This window comes from Ostrea edulis, chromosome 7 (genome assembly GCF_947568905.1).
Source record: "Ostrea edulis chromosome 7, xbOstEdul1.1, whole genome shotgun sequence".
NCBI lineage: Eukaryota > Metazoa > Mollusca > Bivalvia > Ostreida > Ostreidae > Ostrea > Ostrea edulis.
Window position 1 is genome coordinate 38,920,897 of NC_079170.1, and position 21,409 is coordinate 38,942,305.

A 21,409-nucleotide genomic window follows, 5' to 3' on the forward strand; every position below is an offset into this window, starting at 1 on the left:
AACAGTTATTGATCATTTTGTCATTCGTCCTATGAAGTACATGTAGTTCATTGGTTCGATGCATTTCGTGGAGCATCCATCAGTTTCAATGATATTCTTGTTTTTAAGTTCAGTTATTCAAATCCTCCACAAACCACAAACAGGAGGAAATGAACTTCAATAAAGATAAAAAAGATACTCTTCTACCAAAAATGTCTTGTTTTGCCCATTTTGGCTTTTGTAATTCAGTTAAAATGTCTCTTGGTATCCAATGTGACCATGGCCATTAAAAAAAAACAATTGTACTGTATAACGGGCAGATCACTCCAACTACTAAAAATGTGAACTGTATGGGGTGTCCTCCATATAATATTAAAAGTTTGTCAGCACATAGAAAACTTTGTTGAGAGTGTTGAGTTCTATGTGTGGAGATAATGTACCTAAACACATTGATTTTCTGTTGACAGATTGCATGGCCGCTCCTCAGGAAGAAGCCGGTAGACAGCTCTCGGATCTCTCCTACATGGCACGAGATAGATGTGAGTTACCGGCATGTACGCTGTTTAAGCTTTAAGTCAAAATAGGAAAAATAATTTGTATCTATCAATATTTATATTTACAATAGATAAATGTACATACTGCTGCAACTATATTTGGGGGGTGGGGGGGGGGGGGGGGGGGGTTGGTAAGGGGTGCATACGAGTTTACTGGTAGAGCTACAGTTTCAATGGTTTTCTTTTTTTGAAGAAATGTACATGTATTAAAAAAAACATGACTTATTTCTTAATTGACTTTGTGAATAGGGTTTTTTTTTAGCTTAATAGAGTTTTGTTTTCAACAATACTTTTATTTCTTAATTGGTTTGTGAATTGCTTTTTCCAGCGGAGTTTGGGTTCCAGCTTGACTTTTATTTCTAAATTGCTTTGTGAATTGCTTTTTTCAGCGGAGAGTTCGGGTTCCAGCTTGATGGACATCTCCTTTCCTCCTCTGGCCTCCTTCCTCCATTATCTGGAGACGCTGGGTAAGTAATGTTCTCCGTTGGGTGACCAGTAACAGCTGATGGTTTTATTCTGTGACCTTCACATTCTATTATTCATATTTACAAATTACAGTGATAGCCATTTCCTCATGAATGTGCTGTTGCTCTGAACAATGCGCATATGAATCTAGATAAATATTCTATTTGCTGGGCATTGTGATTGAAATGAAAGCAGGGTGTAAATATAAGTTAGTAATACACTTCCTTTCTTTAAGGGGCCTCTGTGGCCGAGTGGTTAGAGCATCGTGTTCAAAATCACATGGCCTCTCACCTCTGGTCGGTGCGGGTTCACATCCTGCTCTCGCCAGTAAGTGTTAATTTAGCAGATTTAAACATGGTGTGATGATACAAATCTGACTACGGGCGCAGTCTTTCGACAAGCTTTTTTCTTAGTCACTACTTGGTCATGCTGGCAGAGCTCTCATTTTTATATGCCCAACAAATATTACACATACATGTACATGTACTAACCTTGAAATTATATTTGTATATTAAATATCTTAATGCAATATTAAAGAAGCCCCTAGAACTTCCCGATCAAAGTTTTCTTGCCCATTTCACAGGCTTGGGTTCGAATTTACTATTAGAAAGTAGGGTTATTCTTTAATTTGAACCCAAGTGATAAAATTGCCTGTGGCCCATTCCACAAAATTTCGTAGCCTTTCGTCTCCATCAATCAGTTGTATTTGCTTTGAAGATGGAGTCGTCTGGTTCATCACAGAACACAGGACAGTTTGGTCCAAAATTGGGCTGGCATATAGTGAAGGCAGACATATTGTGCAGGCGGACATATAAGGACTAAACACATGTATCTAACTACCTTTGGAGTTGATCAATCTGCGGCTGTCAGTCTAGGTTCTGTCTCCGGTGTATTGTCTTCTGAAATAAAGCCTTAGTTTGTGTTTATGTTTTGTAGAAAACTCTAAACACACTCACGGCCAGAGCCCGTTAGATGTGAATTTCCTGGCAGACGTCGCTCTGTACCACACCAAAGTAGACAACAAATACGACATGTCTACCGTGAATTTCTAGTCCTCCATTACTGCCCCATCAGTGTCCGTCTGCTTCAAGGCAAATCAAAATGTTCAAATGTGATATACCGGTGGAAGTCGGCATGGACAGGCTGAATATTGACGACTCCATCAGGAACAGTATCTGTGATAAACAGACTTTCTTTTTCTTAAATTTGTATTTTAACTTAAGGATGTGTGCAATATTGTAGGTGTGTTTTAGTTTGTGTTTTAGAATGTTTTAGTTTGTGTATTAGAATTAGTGATTGTTTGTTTTAGTTTGTGAATTAGAAATAGTAATTAGAAACTTTGCAATTTTCGTGATGCCCACATTTTAGAGTTACAGAGTAATAGTTCTTGCAAACTGATTGCAGATTACAAGTCTGTGTTTTATATTTTGAATTTTACTGTGATGCAGAACAAACTTTCCATGCAGTTAGATTTGGGGAAAATTTTTATGACAAACTATTGAAAATTGAAAGCCCTTGAAATTTTGCCGACTTTAGATAGTTACATCATTTAAATTTTATCTACTCTGTAAAATTACTACTTTTTTGTATTTTGTTGTTTTACATTAAATTTTACAGGTTACTTTCAAAGCAAAGTAAAACTCATTGTAATAAGCACAACCCTGAGTCCTGGAAAAAATACATTTTTTGTACAAGGCTGGTATTACCAATTCAGATATCATACATTCGAAGAGACAATAGTTTGGAGGTCAAAGGTCATGCAAGGTTAAATTACTTCAGCCGTGAAATAATATCAGATCTGCTCAATATCTGAAAGCCCTTCGGTGGATGGACTTCCAACTTGATATACTGGCAAGGAATAGATGACCCTTAGTGATTTTGGGGTTTTGAATTTTTTCTGAAAAACTACATAACTAATTTCAATCCCATTGAGTGAGGAGATAAAATCTGTACCATTGTAAGGCCACGTCTTCTTTCAGGAGGACATAAGGAAGAAACTATGATAAGAACTCGACTAGGAAAACCAAATCATGCATGAAAGCTTTCTTACATAGTGAAAAATTCAAGTTTTGTTCAAATCTTGACCACTGGGGTTAAGGTTGATCCAAGACCGTTGCATAAATTTTCAAACTCCTAGTCACCTGATCCCACCTCTGGTGTGTCCAGGGGTCCATGTTTGCCTAACTATTTTGTATTGCTTGTAGGAGTTATGAGATTGATCACTGTTCGTTATCTTCACCTTTCATGTACAAGTGTACCAATGTGTTTTGCAAGCATTGTATGTTATCTATTTCATACAAAGTCCCCTACTGGAAATAAAACGGTTCACAGCCACTAACATCAGCCAATAAGCCCAGATATTAAGGAAATCATCAAAGAACTGAGAGTACTCTTAATAGATTGTTATATCCGATCTCCATAATCAGAGATTTTGGTTAGTATTCATGAATATATCTGCTTTTTTGTCTGAATGTCCTTATATATAGCTGTGTAGAAATATGAACTCTTGTTGGGACCTCGCAAGTCTGGTGAATCTGCTCTGCATGAGGATTATTGCATGTTAATTTGTACCCCTGTTTTAAGAACATTCCAATTACACAAGACCTATGTTAGCATTGAACTTTTATTGTTGATTAACCTTGACCTTGGGGTCCATGATTTGAACGAACTTGAATCTTTGTAATATATATATATACTTTCGTTCAAGTCTTGCCTTTTCTAATGCAGTAGTTAAAATTGAGAAATATATTTCTTATTTTCTTCTCCTCGTAAGTAGGCATGGTCCTTCTGTTGAAGAAACTGGTATCCCCTCAACCTACAGTCTGACTAATAATACTGCAGTGAGATAGTTCAGTCTGACTAATAATACTGCAGTGAGATAGTACAGTCTGACTAATAATACTGCAGTGAGATAGTTCAGTCTGACTAATAATACTGCAGTGAGATAGTTCAGTCTGACTAATAATACTGCAGTGAGATAGTTCAGGCTGACTAATAATACTGCAGTGAGATAGTTCAGTCTGACTAATAATACTGCAGTGAGATAGTTCAGTCTGACTAATAATACTGCAGTGAGATAGTTCAGTCTGACTAATAATACTGCAGTGAGATAGTTCAGGCTGGTTTTGATTTCACTGTTTGACCCAAGAATGCTTTTTGGCATGTTTGGTTGAAACAGGTTCATGCATTGATTCTGAAGAAGTCGAAAATGTGGGAAGTTTACAAATAGTAAGGCTGGTGTTAGTCAGACTGGGTTGAGTAGAATCCAATTTCTTCGGTAATAGTAGGACCTGGTTCTATCTAGCTTGCCTGAAACAGAGGCTCGTGATATTTTTTTTCTCTGATCAAATGTTAAATGTTGTTGATGACAATAATAATCAATTTTAAAATTTGCAATATGAGAATATCATCATAGCGTTACGAATCATTGATGTCATTCTTTACACATATCATGATTACTTCTTCAGTATTAAAGACTTGTCAAAACCAAGAGTTCCATTTTCTGAAGGATAACCAACAGGTGGTTTTAAGGTCAACAAGTTTTTAAGTCGAAATTTGCAGAATGTATGGGTTAAGCAAATTGAAAACTATTGGCTTTATACTACATACGCTACAGTATCGCAAATCAAGAATCACAGTTCACTCATGTACCGAATTCAACAAGAAAATTCGTGTCAACTCTGAACTTCCGATAGGATCATATAATCCGATTTGTTGAACCATATTGTTACCTAGTTAGTACAATATTGTTACTGACCACCACTAGAAGTTTTAAGGGTATTATTTAGAAAGATTATTTAGAAAGTCACGTATGTAACGCAGGTGAAAGTTAAAGCAGCTGCCAGCCAGCAAAGGAAGTCCGTGCATTTGTTCCGCTGTAGATAATCGTAACAGCCCTGTGGTCAATAGTTCGGATATACACGTGGTCCCCCGCATTGACCTCCTTAACTGTAACGCCGGTGGAGCAGTCCCAGTCACCAGACGCAGTGTTTACCGTGTCAGCCACGATACTCCCGAAAGGAGAGCCATTCAGAACAATTTCAAGGTCTATCCATTCAGCTTCCTGGACAACGACAGTCCACGTAAAAACGTAAACGCCAGTTTGTGGTACGATAAAAATCCCGTTATCTCTGTGGTAACCGTTGCCCCGGTTTGTTACGACGACGTCATAAATGATTATATGTTTGGCCTCTAGGGCTGGCGTATGGATGGAGGAGATGTAGGCATAAAACGCCACCCCCTCATGAGGAGTGTTCGATTGTAGTAACCTTTCCTCTGAAATGGACGAGTGAAAATCAATTTTTGTTTAGCTTTCGATAGAAAAACTAAGTTTGGTTTCATTTACGCTAAGTGAACATCAGATAAGAAGTTCAGCATGTATACTGTTGTTGAAATTTGTATATGATCATTAGGAAGGAATCCTAAACTCTTCGGAACCTAAGGTCCAATGAACTTGAAGAATATTATATAGTTTGTCAAGTTGCGCTTTTCATATTTTAGGATTCTTCCTATACAGAACACAGCACTCAAACATTTCTCCATGCTGATAGTCTTATTAGATTGAAAACACCTGATGATGTATAATGAAATTTGTCCTAATAGCCTTTAAAAGACATTGGAGGGCCATCAAGGAGTCCAAAATAGATCGGTAAAGTTGGCTACTAGTAACCAGCTACTAGTAACTGGCTACTTAAAAAGAGAAAAGTTGGCTACTAGTACCCAGCTACTTGAACCAGGAAAAGTTAGCTACTAGTAGCCAGTTACTAGTAGCCAGCTACTAAAAGTATAAAAAGTTAGCTACTCGTAGCCAGCTACTACAAAATATAAAAGTTATAATTACTGATAGCTCGCTACCAGATAAAGGTTAATGAGTTTGAAAATTATTATCTATCAGATTTATTTCTAAAGAGGACGAGGAGTCGTATGAAATTTCATGCTCAATTATCGCCAATTACATAACGTTGCAATGCAAAAATACGAATAAACTTTTTGAACTGAGTGTTTACTTTAAAAGTGATACGGATTGAATTCAGACCTTCAATCATTTGATATACCATCCATTTTGAGATATCTGGTACTTTTACAATTTGATTCGAGTTACCCTGAAATTGCAACATAAGTGTGAATACTGTAAGAAACTTTATGTTTGACTTAATGTTTGTATTAGATATCTGACGAATTTACGACTATACATATGGCAAAAAGTGATAGATGGTGTTTTGGTACTCCACGAATTTTCAGATATCGCTCTTTAGGAAATCAGTTACTTATACATTTTGATTATCGGTACAATGAAATTTCAAGATCCGTGTGAATACCTTAAGGAACTCCGTGTTCATATCATATATTTAACTAACTTACAACGATACGTATGGCGAGTAGTGATATTGGGTATCGTGATATGTCATAAATTTTCAGATATCACGCTTAAGGAAGTCAGTTACATATACCTTTTGATGGCAGGTAAACTGAAATTTCAAGTTCTTCGCAAATATCTCAAGGAACTCTGAGTTTGTATTAGATATCTGAGTAATTTACAATTATCAAAGTGAAGAAGAGTGATATTAGGTATCTTGACATGCCATAAATTTCCAGATATCACGTTTAGGGAAGTCAGCTACTTATACCTTTTGATTCCTGGTATCCTGAAATTTCAAGTTTTTCATAAATATCTTAAAGAACCCTGTGTTTGTTTTAGATATCTGCCTAGTTTACAACTGTCCATGTAAAGTGGAGTGGTACTAGGTATCTTGATATGCCATCAATTTTCAGATATCACCCTTAAGGAAGTCAGCTACTTATACCTTTTGATTGCAGGTAACCTGAAATTTCAAGTTTTTCATAAATATCTCAAGGAAGTCTGTTTGTACTAGAAATCTGACTAATTCAAGTTTTCTACCAATATTTTAAGGAACTCTGAGTTTGTATTAGATATCTGACTAATTTACAATCATCAAAGTGAAGAAGAGTGATATTAGGTATCTTGACATGCCATAAATTTCCAGATACCACGCTTAAGGAAGTCAGCTACTTATACCTTTTGATTGCAGGTAACCTGAAAATTAAAGTTTTTAGAAAATATATTAAGGAACTCCGTCTTTGTTTTAAATATCTGATTAATTTACCAATGCACATATGACAAAATCTGATACTAGGTATCTTGATATGCCATCAATTTTCAGATATCACTCTTAATGAAGTCAGCTACATATACCTTTTGATGGCAGGTAAACTGAAATTTCAATTTTTCGCAAATATCTTAAGGAACTCTGTGTTGTATTAGATATCTGACTAATTTACAAGTACCCATGTGAAGTGGTGTGATATTAGATATTTTGATATGCCAACAATTTTCGGATATCATACTTAACGAAGTCAGCTACTTATACCTTTTGATTGCAGGTAACTTGAAATTTCAAGTTTTCTACCAATATTTTAAGGAACTCTGAGTTTGTATTAGATATCTGAGTAATTTACAATTATCAAAGTGAAGAAGAGTGATATCAGGTATCTTGACATGCCATAAATTTCCAGATATCACGCTTAAGAAAGTCAGTTACTTAATATACCTTTTGATTCCTGGTATCCTGAAATTTCAAGTTTTTCATAAATATCTTAAAGAATTCTGTGCTTGTATTAGATATCTGACTAGTTTACAACTATCCATGTAAAGTGGAGTGGTACTAGGTATCTTGATATGCCATTAATTTTCAGATATCACGCTTAAGGAAGTCAGCTACTTATACCTTTTGATTGCAGGTAACCTGAAATTTCAAGTTTTTCATAAATATCTCAAGGAACTCTGTGTTTGTACTAGAAATCTGACTAATTTACAATTAACCACGTGAAGAAGACTGATATTAGATGTCTTGATATACCATCGATTTTTAGATATCACGCTTAAGGAAGTCAGCTACTTATAGCTTTTGATTTCTGACAACCTGAAATTTCAAGTTTTTCATAAATATCTTAAGGATCTCCTTGTTTGTATTAAATATCTGACTAATTTACAACTCTCCATGTGAAGTGGAGTGATATTAGGTATCTTAATATGCCATCAAAGTTTGGATATCACGCTTAAGGAAGTCAGCTACTTATACCTTTTGATCACAGGTAAAGTCAAATTTAAAGTTGTTAGAAAATATTTTAAGGAGCTCCTTGTTTGTTTTAGATATCTGATTAATTTACCAATGCACACATGACAAGATGTGATATTAGGTATCTTGATATGCCATCAATTTTCAGATATCACGTCTAAGGAAGTTAGCTACTTAATACCATTTGACTCTAGGTAGCCTGAAATTTCAAGTTTTTTCAGAAATATCTTAAAGAACTCTGTGCTTGTATTAGATATCTGACTAGTTTACAACTATCCATGTGAAGTGGAGTGGTACTAGGTATCTTGATATTCCATCAATTTTCAGATATCACCGCTTAAGGAAGTCAGCTACTTATACCTTTTGATTCCTGGTAACCTGAAATTTCAAGTTTTTCATAAATATCTCAAGGAACTCTGTGTTTGTACTAGAAATTTGACTAATTTACAATTAACCACGTGAAGAAGACTGATATTAGGTGTCTTGATATACCATCAATTTTTAGATATCATGCTTAAGGAAGTCAGCTACTTATACCTTTTGATTCCTGGTATCCTGAAATTTCAAGTTTTTCATAAATATCTTAAAGAACTCTGTATTTGTATTAGATATCGGACTAATTTACAACTATCCACGTGAAGAGGTGTGATATTAGGTGTCTTCATATGCCAACAATTTTGAGATATCACGCTTAAGGAAGTCAGCTACTTGTACCTTTTGATTGCAGGTAACCTGAAATTTCAAAATTTTCATAAATATCTTAAAGAACTCCTTGTTTGTATTAGATATCTGACAAATTTGCAACTTACCATGTGAAGTGGAATGGTATTAGGTATCGTGATATGTCATCAATTTTCAGACATCACCCTTAAGGAAGTCAGCTACTTATACCTCTTGATTCCAGCTAACCTGAAATTTCAAGTTTTCTAACAATATTTTAAGGAACTCTGAGTTTGTATTCCAGGTAACATGAAATTTCATGTTTTTGATAAATATCTTAAAGAACGCCTTAAGATATTTGCGAAAAACTTGAAATTTCACTTTACCTACCATCGAAAGGTATATGTAGCTGACTTCCTGAAGAGTGATATCTGAAAATTGATGGAATATCAAGATACCTAGTATCAGATTTTGTCATATGTGCATTGGTAAATTAATCAGATATTTAAAACAGTTCCTTAATATATTTTCTAAAAACTTTAATTTTCAGGTTACCTGCAATCAAAAGGTATAAGTAGCTGACTTCCTTAAACGTGGTATCTCAAAATTAATGGCATATCAAGATACCTAGTACCACTCCACTTCACATGGATAGTTGTAAACTAATCAGCTATCTAATACAAGCACAGAGTTCTTTAAGATATTTATGAAAAACTTGAAATTTCAGGATACCAGGAATCAAAAGGTATAAGTAGCTGACTTCCCTAAGCGTGATATCTGGAAATTTATGGCATGTCAAGATACCTGATATCACTCTTCTTCACTTTGATAATTGTAAATTACTCAGATATCTAATACAAACTCAGAGTTCCTTAAAATATTGGTAGAAAACTTGAAATTTCATGTTACCTGCAATCAAAAGGTATAAGTAGCTGACTTCCTTAAGGGTGATATTTGAAAATTGATGGCATATCAAGATACCTAATACCATTCCACTTCACATGGATAGTTGTAAATTAGTCAGATATCTATTTCAAACAAGGCGTTCTTTAAGATATTTATGAAAAACTTGAAATTTCAGGTTACCTGCAATCAAAAGGTATAAGTAGCTGACTTCGTTAAGTATGATATCCGAAAATTGTTGGCATATCAAGATATCTAATAGTACACCACTTCACCCGGATAGTTGTAAACTAGTCAGATATCTAATACAAATACAGAGTTCCTTAAGATATTTGCGAAAAACTTGAAATTTCAGTTTACCTGCCATCAAAAGGTATATGTAGCTGACTTCCTTAAGAGTGATATATGAAAATTGATGGCATATCAAGATACCTAGTATCAGATTTTGTCATATGTACATTGGTAAATTAATCAGATATTTAAAACAAAGACGGAGTTCCTTAATATATTTTCTAAAAACTTTAATTTTCAGGTTACCTGCAATCAAAAGGTATAAGTAGCTGACTTCCTTAAGCGTGGTATCTCAAAATTAATGGCATATCAAGATACCTAGTACCACTCTACTTCACATGGATAGTTGTAAACTAATCAGCTATCTAATACAAGCACATAGTTCTTTAAGATATTTATGAAAAACTTGAAATTTCAGGTTACCTGCAATCAAAAGGTATACGTAGCTGACTTCCTTAAGGGTGATATCTGAAAATTGATGGCATATCAAGATACCTAGTACCACTCCACTTTACATGGACAGTTGTAAACTAGGCAGATATCTAAAACAAACACAGGGTTCTTTAAGATATTTATGAAAAACTTGAAATTTCAGGATACCAGGAATCAAAAGGTATAAGTAACTGACTTCCCTAAGCATGATATCTGGAAATTTATAGCATGTCAAGATACCTAATATCACTCTTCTTCACTTTGATAATTGTAAATTACTCAGATATCTAATACAAACTCAGAGTTCCTTGAGATATTTGCGAAGAACTTGAAATTTCAGTTTACCTGCCATCAAAAGGTATATGTAGCTGACTTCCTTAAGCGTGATATCTGAAAATTTATGACATATCACGATACCCAATATCACTACTCGCCATATGTATCGTTGTAAGTTAGTTAAATATATGATATAAACACGGAGTTCCTTAAGGTATTCACACGGATCTTGAAATTTCATTGTACCGATAATCAAAATGTATAAGTAACTGATTTCCTAAAGAGCGATATCTGAAAATTCATGGAGTACCAAAACACCATCTATCACTTCTTGCCATATGTATAGTCGTAAATTCATCAGATATCTAATACAAACATAAAGTTTCTTACGGTATTCACACTTATGTTGAAATTTCAGGGTAACTCGAATCAAATTGTAAAAGTACCAGATATCTCAAAATGGATGGTATATCAAATGATTGAAGGTCTGAATTCAATCCGTATCACTTTTAAAGTAAACACTCAGTTGAAAAAGTTTATTCGTATTTTGCATTGCAACGTTATGTAATTGGGGATAATTGAGCGTGGAATTTCATACGACTCCTCGTCCTCTTTAGAAATAAATCTGATAGATAATAATTTTCAAACTCATTAACCTTTATCTGGTAGCGAGCTATCAGTAATTATAACTTTTATATTTTGTAGTAGCTGGCTACGAGTAGCAAACTTTTCATACTTTTAGTAGCTGGCTACTAGTAACTGGCTACTAGTAGTTAACTTTTCCTGGTTCAAGTAGCTGGCTACTAGTAGCCAACTTCTCTTTTTTTAAGTAGCCAGTTACTAGTAGCTGGTTACTAGTAGCCAACTTTACCGATCTGTCCAAAATGTCAACTCTAAAGTTTCTACAAAGGGATCAGTATGTTGTTTAGACTCTCGGTGAATGAAAGGCCACTGTACATTGGAATCTAAGGTTTACTACTTTGCACGTGAAAAGAACCAGAAACCTTATGTCTTGAATACTAAGTAGATGGAACAGAACCTATTACACACTACATATTTCTGCAGTTAATAGACTAAAACAAAAATGACTTGAATTGCTGGTAACCTTAATCAGATTGTTAATGTGCATTCAATACTCACGTCTTTCACGTCCGTTTCTTTTACTTTTATGAATATTTTTGTCTGTGGATAATTCCAAAACTTCTCCCCGAGCCCCAGAAGTGTTCAGTAAAGTTCTACTATCGTTTCCCGGTACTAAGATTGGTGGTTCAGCATTTATACGTGCTTTATTAAACACTTCCTTTAACTGATTGTTCTCTTCAATTAATAACTTTATTGTCTTGTCCTGTTCTTCGTTTTTCATCTTCAGTTGAACATTTTCCCGCTCGAGTTTCAACAAACGAGACTCCATATTCTTTCTCCATGCCTCCATTTCCAAATCGTTCGCGACAATACATTGGACCACGAAAATCAAAATCAACATCGCAAAAATCCAACATTTAGCCATTTTTCTATTTGTGGTTTATCGCAAGGAGGAATATCGGTGCTTTCGACCTACGAATATGCGCTAGTATGTCAGATAAGAGTTTGTAGGACTTGGACTCTTCAACAGAGATAAGCTACCATCCCAAAATAGATCGATTAAAATGTAGTCCACAAGAATGCACAATAACAGTTTTTTATAGTTTTGAACACCTGTGGGCATATGTATGATGCTATCATGGGATTAAGAAACGTTCCTTACAATTCATACAACTTGGGAATTTTTTTTAGTTTGTGGTTTAACGAAATCGCCGTAATAGACTTGTTAGAGACAGTAGTACATGTAACCCTCCGGATTATTTAGATACCAATTCTGTCATATCTCTTTATAGGCTCAAGATCAAACATGAAAAGATAAAGATACATGTAACGAGCGATGATTAATCTCGTAGCTCCCCCAAGGAATACAAATTAATTACAAACACGGATCACTGGGCACACCAGAGGTGGGATCAGATGCCTAGGAGGAGTAAACATTCCCTGTCGATCGACAATACCCACAGTGAGTCCTCTATCTTGATCAGGGAAACGAAGTTATCCGTAGTTAAAATCAGTGTGTAAAGAACGGTCTAACAATCGGCATGAAACACGTCAGACAGCATTTGACCCTATGATAGGTTATACTGGCAAACTAGATCGTTATAACGACCATAGAATTTGCGAAATGCTGGCTTTAAACGAGACTGTTGAAACCCCTGTACCATCATGACATAATAACAGAGGTCCGTATGTTTACCTAACTCTTAATTTTGCATTCCTCATAAGAATTATGAGATTGATCACTATTCATTATCTTCACCTTTTCATCTGGGATGCTTGAAGACCATAATGCCAACTAGTGTTGTATTCCCTTGTTGCTCTTTCCGTAACAAAGGGCTTTTAGTTTGACCTACTTTTAATAAAAACATTTATTATTGCAATATTGTAGAATTCCCCTGAACTTCCATATCAACGTTTACCTACCCATTCCGTAGGCAATTATAACGCTTGGTTTCGAAGTTACCATTAAAGAGTAGTGTTATTCTTCACTTAGAACCCAAGCAATACTCGTAATTCCTAAGGTGCATTCCATAACATTTCGTCGCCTGGGGTCGCCATCAGTCAGCTGTATTTTCTTTAAAGAATGAGTCGTCTGGTTTATCACAGAACGTGTATCTAACTACCTTTGGATGTAATAAATATGTGGAAGTCATTCTAGGTTTTACCGCCAGTGCATTGTCTTCTGCAATAAAGCCTTAGTTTGTGTTTATGTTTTGTAGAAAACTCTAAACACACTCACGGTCAGAGCCCGTTAGATGTGAATTTCCTGGCAGTAATCGCTCTGTACCACACCAAAGTAGACAACAAATACGACATGTCTACCGTGAATTTCTAGTCCTCCATTACTGCCCCATCAGTGTCCGTCTGCTTCAAGGCAAATCAAAATGTTCAAATGTGATATACCGGTGGAAGTCGGCGTGGACAGGCTGAATATTGACGACTCCATCAGGAACAATATCTGTGATAAACAGACTTTCATTTTCTTAAATTTGTATTTTAACTTAAGGATGTGTGCAATATTGTAGGTGTGTTTTGTGCCATTGTGCCCAGTGTCAGGACAACCAGGTATGGGTTGCAATCCTTTAGGTACAGTGCTCCTAAGATCTGGAACTCTTTGCCAAATGAAGCTAGGCATCTTACCACCTTAAATCAATTTAAAAGTTTTATTTCCACTTGGTCTGGTCCCACATGTAAGTGTAAATCATGCAGATCTTAGGTCCATTGTATATGGCTTTATATGTTGCTTCTGCTCTTTTTATCTATGCAGCGTTTGTGTGTGTGTCTGCATGGCTCAATAGACCTTTCTTTTCTATTTTTACTTTTATTATTTATTTTTTAGTAAATTCCATCAGCAATGTAATTTTAAATATTTACATGATTAATTTACTACCATCATTTATTTTAATTATATTTAAATTATTTTCAAAACTCTTATAATATACAGCTTTTACTTGAAACAGCAAACATAGCTAATTGGTTTGAAATTTAATGATGCTTTTTATACATATACTCTTGCTTGTAGTATTTTATTTCTTCCTCGTAGTTTTATGCTTTCGTATCTGTATATTCTTGTGTATTCTTGCATGGAAGTTTTCTTTTATTTTGTATTCTTTTGTTAATCTGTGATATGTCTGTGTATATGTGTACATGCATGCTATGTGTCTTTGTCCTTGATATACTTGAATGTGATAGTCGGTTAAAAAGCTCTACAGAGCTTGTGTTTGACATGTTGAATGTATATAGTGCCGACTTTAAATAAAATTTACTTTACATTACTTTACTTTTAGTTTGTGTTTTAGAATATTAGTTACTAATGTGTTTAAGTTTGTGTATTAAGTTTTTAATTACTGTGTTTTGATTTTATGTATTACAATTCATTTAGTGATTGTGTGTTTTAGTTTGTGAATTAGAATTAGGGATTAGAAACTTTGAAATTTTAGTGATGTCCACATTTTAGAGTTTCAAATTAATAGTACTCTTATACTGATAGCAGATGACAGGTTTGTTTTCTATATTCATTATACTCCTGCAAACAAAGTTTGGGGGTATTTTGGAATCACCATGTCCGTCTGTCTGTCTATCCGTCTGTTTGTCTGTCTGTAGACATGATTTTGTCCGTGTATGTTTAAATAAACTAGTGCATGGATTTTTCTTAAAATTTGTACACTCATTACTCACCATATGAAGATGTGCACCTAGTATTTTTAATCCCGTGGGGATCCGGGTTAGAATTGATCCTCAGTACCCCTTGCTTGTCGTAGGAGGCGACTAAATTGGGCGATCCTTCGGATGAAGATTATGGTTGGTTATGGATATCGTTGCATATGAATAAACAATACACAGGTAAAACTACAACATGATTCACATGTTTCAATTTCTATCCGTGTATTCTATACATTCGCAATCGTGTGAAAGATAATATATTTCATAAATCAAAGTTATGGATCACCAAATCCGATAAATCATTCCTAGAATATCGAATTCAACAAGAAAAATCACGTTATATCTGAATTCCGATACCATCATCCAATGAATCCTATTGTAATCTAGATACGTTGCATTATTGTAACTGACCATCATGTGAAGAATTAACGATCCGATTAATACTGTCGATTTGCATAACTTGACGCCCAATTTTGTGTCCCAGATGGAATTTAGAGCAGCTGCCAACCAGCAAAGGAAGTCCGCGCCTTTGTCCCGCTGTAGATAATCGTATGAGCATCATGGTTAAATGTTCGGATGTACACGTGGTCCCCTGCATTGACCTCCTTAACTGCAATGCCGGTGGAACAATCCCAGTCACCAGACGCGGGGTTTACCGTGTCAGCTATTATACTCCCGAAAGGAGAGTCATTCAGAACGATTTCAAGTTCTATATATTCACCTTCCTGGACAACGACAGTCCACGTAAAAACGTAAACGCCAGTTTGTGGTACGATGAAAATTCCGTCATCTCCGTGGTAACCGTTGCCCCGGTTGGTAACGACAACGTCGTAAACAATAACGTGTTTAACTTCAAGGGCAGAGGTGTGGATGGAGGAGATGTAGGCATAAAACGCAATCCCTTCAATGTTCAATTCCAGTGAACTTTCTTCTGAAATAGAAGAGTGAAATCGATATTACGATTATTAGTGACTTTTCGCCTCGAAATAACGAAAAATTGAAAAGACGACAAAATACAGATTTTCACGTTGTTTTGCTATCTGATTTTCTAGGAATTCAACATGAATTTGTTCGCAACCTCAAATTATGATTTAGGACATACCAATGTAGTTAAGCATAAGATAAATGTTGAGCACGCAGCACGTCCTATCAAACAGGCGCCTAGACGCATTCCCCTTCATTTGTCTCAAGAGATGGATACGCAAGTCAATGAAATGATTGAAAAGAGTGTGATTGAACCATCTGTAAGCCCATGGGCGTCACCTGTCGTCCTCGTTCGTAAGAAGGATGGGACAATGCGCTTTTGCGTTGACTATCGTCGACTTAACGAAGTTACAGTGAAAGATGTGTATCCACTTCCGAAGATAGATGAAGCATTTGATCATCTATCAGGGCACGCTGTGTTCTCAACACTTGATCTCAGCAGTGGGTACTGGTAAGTTGGCATGGAAGAAGCGGACAAAGAGAAGACTGCGTTTGTTACACGCAAGGGGTTATATCAGTTCAAGGTCATGCCTTTTGGTTTGTGTTGCGCACCTGCAACCTTTGAGCGTTTGATGAAGACGGTGCTTGCAGGACTTCAGTGGGACAAGTGCTTGGTATATCTGGACCATATCATTGTCGTTGGAAAGTCGTTTGAAGACATGCTAGAAAATCTCGGAGAAGTGTTTACACGATTGTGCCAGGCAGGCCTCAAGCTAAAGGCTAAAAAATGCAACCTCTTTGCAAATAGAGTTTTATACCTAGGTCATATAATATCGCAGGATGGTATTGCTGCTGATCCTGAAAAGGTGAAAGCAGTTGCTGACTGGCCGATTCCAAGTAATGTATCAGCCATTCGTTCTTTTATCGAACTTTGTAGCTATTACAGGCGCTTCATCCGATACTTTGCCTTTATAGCTAAACCCCTGAATCGACTAACTGAAAAAGGAAGAAAGTTTCAGTAGACAAAAGAAACCCAGGAAGCTTTTGAAACATTGCGTGATCGATTGATCAGCGCGCCAATTCTAGCCTTACCTGACGTAACCAAGCAGTTCATACTTGATACTGATGCCAGTGGAACATCAATAGGCGCTGTCCTATCTCAGAGAATTTATGACAAAGAATGTGTAATAGCATATGCAAGCCGAACCTTGACAAAAGCTGAAAGGCGATATTGCGTCACAAGGAGAGAGTTGTTGGCTATTGTTCATTTCCTGAAACACTTTCGTCCCTACCTTTATGGATGTCATTTTCTCATTAGAACAGATCACGGATCACTTAGATGGCTGCTACGATTTAAAGATCCGGAAGGACAAATGGCGAGATGGTTAGAAGTCATTAGTACGTATGATTTTAAGATTGAACACCGTCCAGGTCGGAAGCATGGGAATGCTGACGCACTCAGCAGGATACCCTGTCCTCAGTGTGGGTTCGATTCAGAACCAGAAACAGAGCATCAAGTTCGAACTGTGAGTACAAATCGAAATCTAAGCGAGGAAAGTAACCTTACTTTGAAGGAAGCTCAGACTAAAAACAAGGACATTGAGTTGGTTCGTTCGTGGGTTGAAAATGGTAAAAGACCTTTCCTCTCTGACATATTACAGCTAGGGTTTGTGGTGAAATCACTTTGGAATCAATTTGATCGATTGTGCATAAGAGAAGGATTGTTAGTGCGAAAATGGGTACTACTATCCTCATGCAAGGAAACGTAACAGGCTATAATACCATATGAAGAGCGCAGAAGAGTATTAAAAATGTGTCATGACAGCCATACCTCAGGACACTTAGGGGTTACCAAGACTTTGGCCAAAATAAGGCAAAGGTATTATTGGCCTGGTCTTCAAAAAGATGTTCATCAGTACATTTCCGCTTGTGAAAAGTGCACCAGGCGCAAGAATCCGATTCCAAAGCAAAGGGCCCCAATGTAAATTGTTGGTTCAGGTTCTCCAATGGAGAGAATTGCGACAGACATATTATGTGAGTTGCCAGAGACGGACAGCGGGAATCGCCATATACTTGTAGTGTCCGATTATTTCACAAAGTGGACAGAGGCGTTTGCTCTTCAAAATATGGAGGCTGAAACCGTGGTACGCACGATAATGGAACAGGTAATTGCCAGATTCGATGTGCCTTCAGTCATTCACTCTGATCAAGGTCGCCAATACGAGAGCAAACTGTTCTTTGAAATGTGTCGGTTACTAGGGATTAAGAACACGCGTACCACCCCCTACCACCCTAAATCAGATGGGATGGTAGAACGCTTTAACAGGACACTGCTCTCGATGCTTAGTACCTATGTTCAGGAAAATCAACGTGACTGGGATGTGCATCTCCCTTACCTACTGATGGCATATAAGTCCACGGCGCACGAAACAACAAACTTCTCACCAAACATGTTGATGTTAGGCAGAGAAGCAACTACTCCATTGGACCTGATGTACGAGATGCCCCCGGATATTAAAGATATCCCTTCGAATCAGTGGGTTTGGATTCTCCGTGAACGTCTGGAAACCGCGCACAGAATCATTAGAGATAATACTGAAAGGCAAATGTTGCATCAGAAGAAGTATCATGATGCAAAAGTTGCATGGTCTAAGTTCGAACCTGGAGAAAAGGTCAATGTATACTTCCCGACTAGAAAAAGTGGTTGTTCTCCAAAATTGACATCATTTTGGAGGGGTCCTTTCGTAATAGAGAAAAAGCTGTCAGATTTCCTTTACGCTGTTGCTTGCGGATTTCGAGGCAAGAGCAGTGTTATTCATTGTGATCACATGCGAAAATGTAAGTCTCAGATATTGACAGGTGAAAACGAAATGTCAGTGGAAGAAAACGAGATAGGTTGCGAGACTAACAGCATGCCTGTAGCTGACGATGAACAAGACTTTTCTGCAAATGATTTAGCAAGCCCGGGCGCAGACCTAAACAGTAGGTCCCTGCGGAAGAAACGCTTACCTGCTTGGCATGATGATTTTGTTGTAGAATACAAAATATAGAGTTTAGAAATTGTTCCTATATTGTTGTGTACTGTGCAAAGATATTGCACATTTGTTAGAGTTAAGTAACTTTCTGAAGATTGATGTTTGATATTGCTTTAAACTTGTATTACAGTGCGGCAGTTCATCTAAGTACAGATTCCAATTTTTAAAATATATATATATATAAATGTTTTTCATTTTGTTAATGTTCTCAATGTTTTAAAAGGAATACGAGACGCATTTCCTGGAGGCGTGGGTAATGAAGCAAAGTCGTAATCGAGATCAAAATATCCCTTCGTTCCCTGTAGTGACGTTGTGATATCTTCCGGTTTCACATTCGTAATTTCCTTAGGTTCTCGGACGGCACGTGATACCTGGGTACTATATAAGCCGAGACAATCGGGATGATGAGCATTCTGTGTCTGACGGCCGGGGTGAAAGGTAGCCAGGAAAGAATAAGGTTTTGTAAGTATAAACTGAATAAAGTCTTACGTGCCTGAAATAGGCTTTCAAGACTTTGAGTATATAAATATATACTGTTTAGCTGGCTTGTAAACTGAAGTGAAGCTAGAGCGCTTTAGTCCCCGACAGGCGCGTGCGCTTTAGTCCTTGAAAAGCGCATACGCTTAAGGCCCTAAGTGCGTGCGCTACAGAGAAACGAAGTGATTATTATGTAAATACTTGTAATTTAAATCTGTGATTGAGAAATATGTTTTGCTGATCTATTCAGGTAGAATAGCCGAATCCCAAAAACGAACCCAGAAACGTTACAGTATTTTGAACAATGGATTAATTCGTTTACTTGATTAAGATGAAGGGCTAATGGTGAGTGAGACCGATCAACAGGGGATATATATTCCTCCTAGACACTGATCACATCTCTGGTGTGTCCAGAGGTCCATGTTTGCCCTCTCTTAATTTTGTATGAGATTTCTTTCATCACTGTTTGTTATCTTCCTTTATCATTCTTTAGTTTTGATTCTAGTTTATATCAAAAGGCCAGTCTAATTAAAACCACTGCATACTTTCCTAAGGAGAGTAGTTTTAATCTGACTGAAAAAAGGGTTATTGTACCGTGCAATCAGGGGTATATTGCTTTGTACGTGCAACAAACCAGAAACCTCTTGTTTTGAATAAAACGTAGACACATGTAGTTGCTCACAAAAGACACTATGTACCCATGGGTTCATTTCTGTATTCTTTATATGAGTTGTCAGATTTATCACTGTTCGTTATCTTCACTTTTTTACTGCAGTGTAGAGATGTATTTCTGTAGTACACAAGATATTTGAATTGCTGGTAACCTGAATCAGATTGTTAATGTGCATTCAATACTCACGTCTTTCACGTCCGTTTCTTTTACTTTTGTGATGATTTTCGTACGTGGGTTCTAAGACCTTTCTCCGAGCCCCAGAAGTGTTCACTAAAGTTCCACTATCGTTTCCCGGTTCAGTATTTATACCTATTTCACGAACTACTTCCTTTAACTGATTGTTCTGTTCAATTAATAACTTTATTTTCGTATCCTGTTCTTCGTTTTTCATCTTCAGTTGAACACTTTCCCGGTCGAGTTTCAACAAACGAGACTCCATATTCTTTCTCCATGCCTTCATTTCCAAATCGTTCGCAACAATACATTGGACCACGAAAATCAAAATCAACATCGCAAAAATCCAACATTTAGTCATTTTTCTATTTATTGTTTGTAGCAAATAGGAATATCGGTGTTTTTGACCTACGAATATGCACTAGTATGATAAGACTTAGTAGGACTTGAACTCTTTTAAAAGCAAAGATAAACAACAAATAAACCCAACTTATAGGCATGCAAAATAACGGTATTTATAGTTTTGAACACCTGTGGGCATGCATATGATATGCTATCTCGAGATTAAGAATTGTCCATTAGAACTCAATTCAATCCTTCGTGCAATTTTGAATAAAACTTACAACTAGGGAAAATTCCTTAGAATTTACATAAGGCAGATTCCTAGGTTCCCTAAGTTGATTTTAAGAAAAGGTGGCTGCGCCCAAGTAGCTTGTGGCTTGACGAAATCGCCATGTTAGACGTGATAAGAGTTTTCGGGACATTGATAACCCTTGTCATTATTTTGATGACAAAGCTATCATTTCTAGCTATATATTATCAAGACCACACATATATGTATATGACTTACGCAAACAGTTTCAAGATCAACTTGCATTTTTCTGAAACCGGCAGTTTCCAGGCTGGTGTTGACGTACGTAACATTTCCGGAACAAGTGTTTGCAAAATGAGAAAAGGCGCGACTGGGTGTTTAAACAATATTTATTCATTAATTTGATGGGATTGGGCAGCAGGCATATCCTATATGAGCCCTCACCCTACGTACTTAATCCTACGTAATAATGAAGACGGGACTTGATGTCTTCTCGGTGGGGCCAATACTAGTACATATAACTTCACTGAAACTGAATGATTTTCGCTTATTGCCAATATGGTCAATATTTTAGATGTTTTCATTGTACATATATTTGGATAAAGTTCCCAGATGATGAAAATTTTCATATT

At 36.5% G+C, this 21,409-nt stretch overlaps 3 protein-coding genes across 6 annotated transcripts in view; 1 reads left to right on the plus strand and 2 right to left on the minus strand.

The window, feature by feature from the left end:
• The window catches only part of LOC125657198 (protein pigeon-like), a 29,260-nt gene extending 24,772 nt beyond the window's left edge, over positions 1 to 4,488 (plus strand). For 2 of the 4 annotated variants that reach the window (XM_056144300.1, XM_056144301.1), the window contains exons 29-31: positions 447 to 518; positions 923 to 1,000; positions 1,935 to 4,488. In XM_056144300.1, coding sequence (XP_056000275.1) covers positions 447 to 518; positions 923 to 1,000; positions 1,935 to 2,050 — 266 coding nt within the window. In that variant the 3' untranslated portion in view covers positions 2,051 to 4,488. The other 2 variants (XM_056144302.1, XR_008796943.1) reach the window with 2 other exon arrangements.
• A 34-nt stretch (positions 4,489 to 4,522) lies between these two features.
• LOC125657227 (heavy metal-binding protein HIP-like) lies at positions 4,523 to 12,537 on the minus strand. The gene is made up of 2 exons (XM_048887906.2): positions 11,798 to 12,537; positions 4,523 to 5,273 (listed from the first exon to the last, which is right to left on the minus strand). The coding sequence occupies exons 1-2, from the start codon at positions 12,162 to 12,164 to the stop codon at positions 4,828 to 4,830; spliced, it is 813 nt and encodes a 270-aa protein (XP_048743863.2). The 5' UTR covers positions 12,165 to 12,537; the 3' UTR covers positions 4,523 to 4,827.
• A 2,567-nt stretch (positions 12,538 to 15,104) lies between these two features.
• Positions 15,105 to 20,595, minus strand: LOC125657223 (uncharacterized). Its single transcript, XM_048887900.2, has 2 exons — positions 20,198 to 20,595; positions 15,105 to 15,833 (listed from the first exon to the last, which is right to left on the minus strand). Exons 1-2 carry the CDS (start codon positions 20,544 to 20,546, stop codon positions 15,394 to 15,396), a joined length of 789 nt encoding a protein of 262 aa, XP_048743857.2. The 5' UTR covers positions 20,547 to 20,595; the 3' UTR covers positions 15,105 to 15,393.
• Between the last annotated feature and the right edge of the window lie 814 nt (positions 20,596 to 21,409).

Excerpts from the sequence above, each read along its gene's own strand:
- LOC125657223 (XM_048887900.2), bottom strand. The coding sequence starts at position 20,546 with ATGACTAAATGTTGGATTTTTGCGATGTTGATTTTGATTTTCGTGGTC. Across the intron at positions 15,834-20,197 it reads AAGAAACGGACGTGAAAGAC|AAGAAAGTTCACTGGAATTG; the intron begins GTGAGTATTGAA and ends CTTCTATTTCAG.
- LOC125657227 (XM_048887906.2), bottom strand. The coding sequence starts at position 12,164 with ATGGCTAAATGTTGGATTTTTGCGATGTTGATTTTGATTTTCGTGGTC. Across the intron at positions 5,274-11,797 it reads AAGAAACGGACGTGAAAGAC|AGGAAAGGTTACTACAATCG; the intron begins GTGAGTATTGAA and ends CGTCCATTTCAG.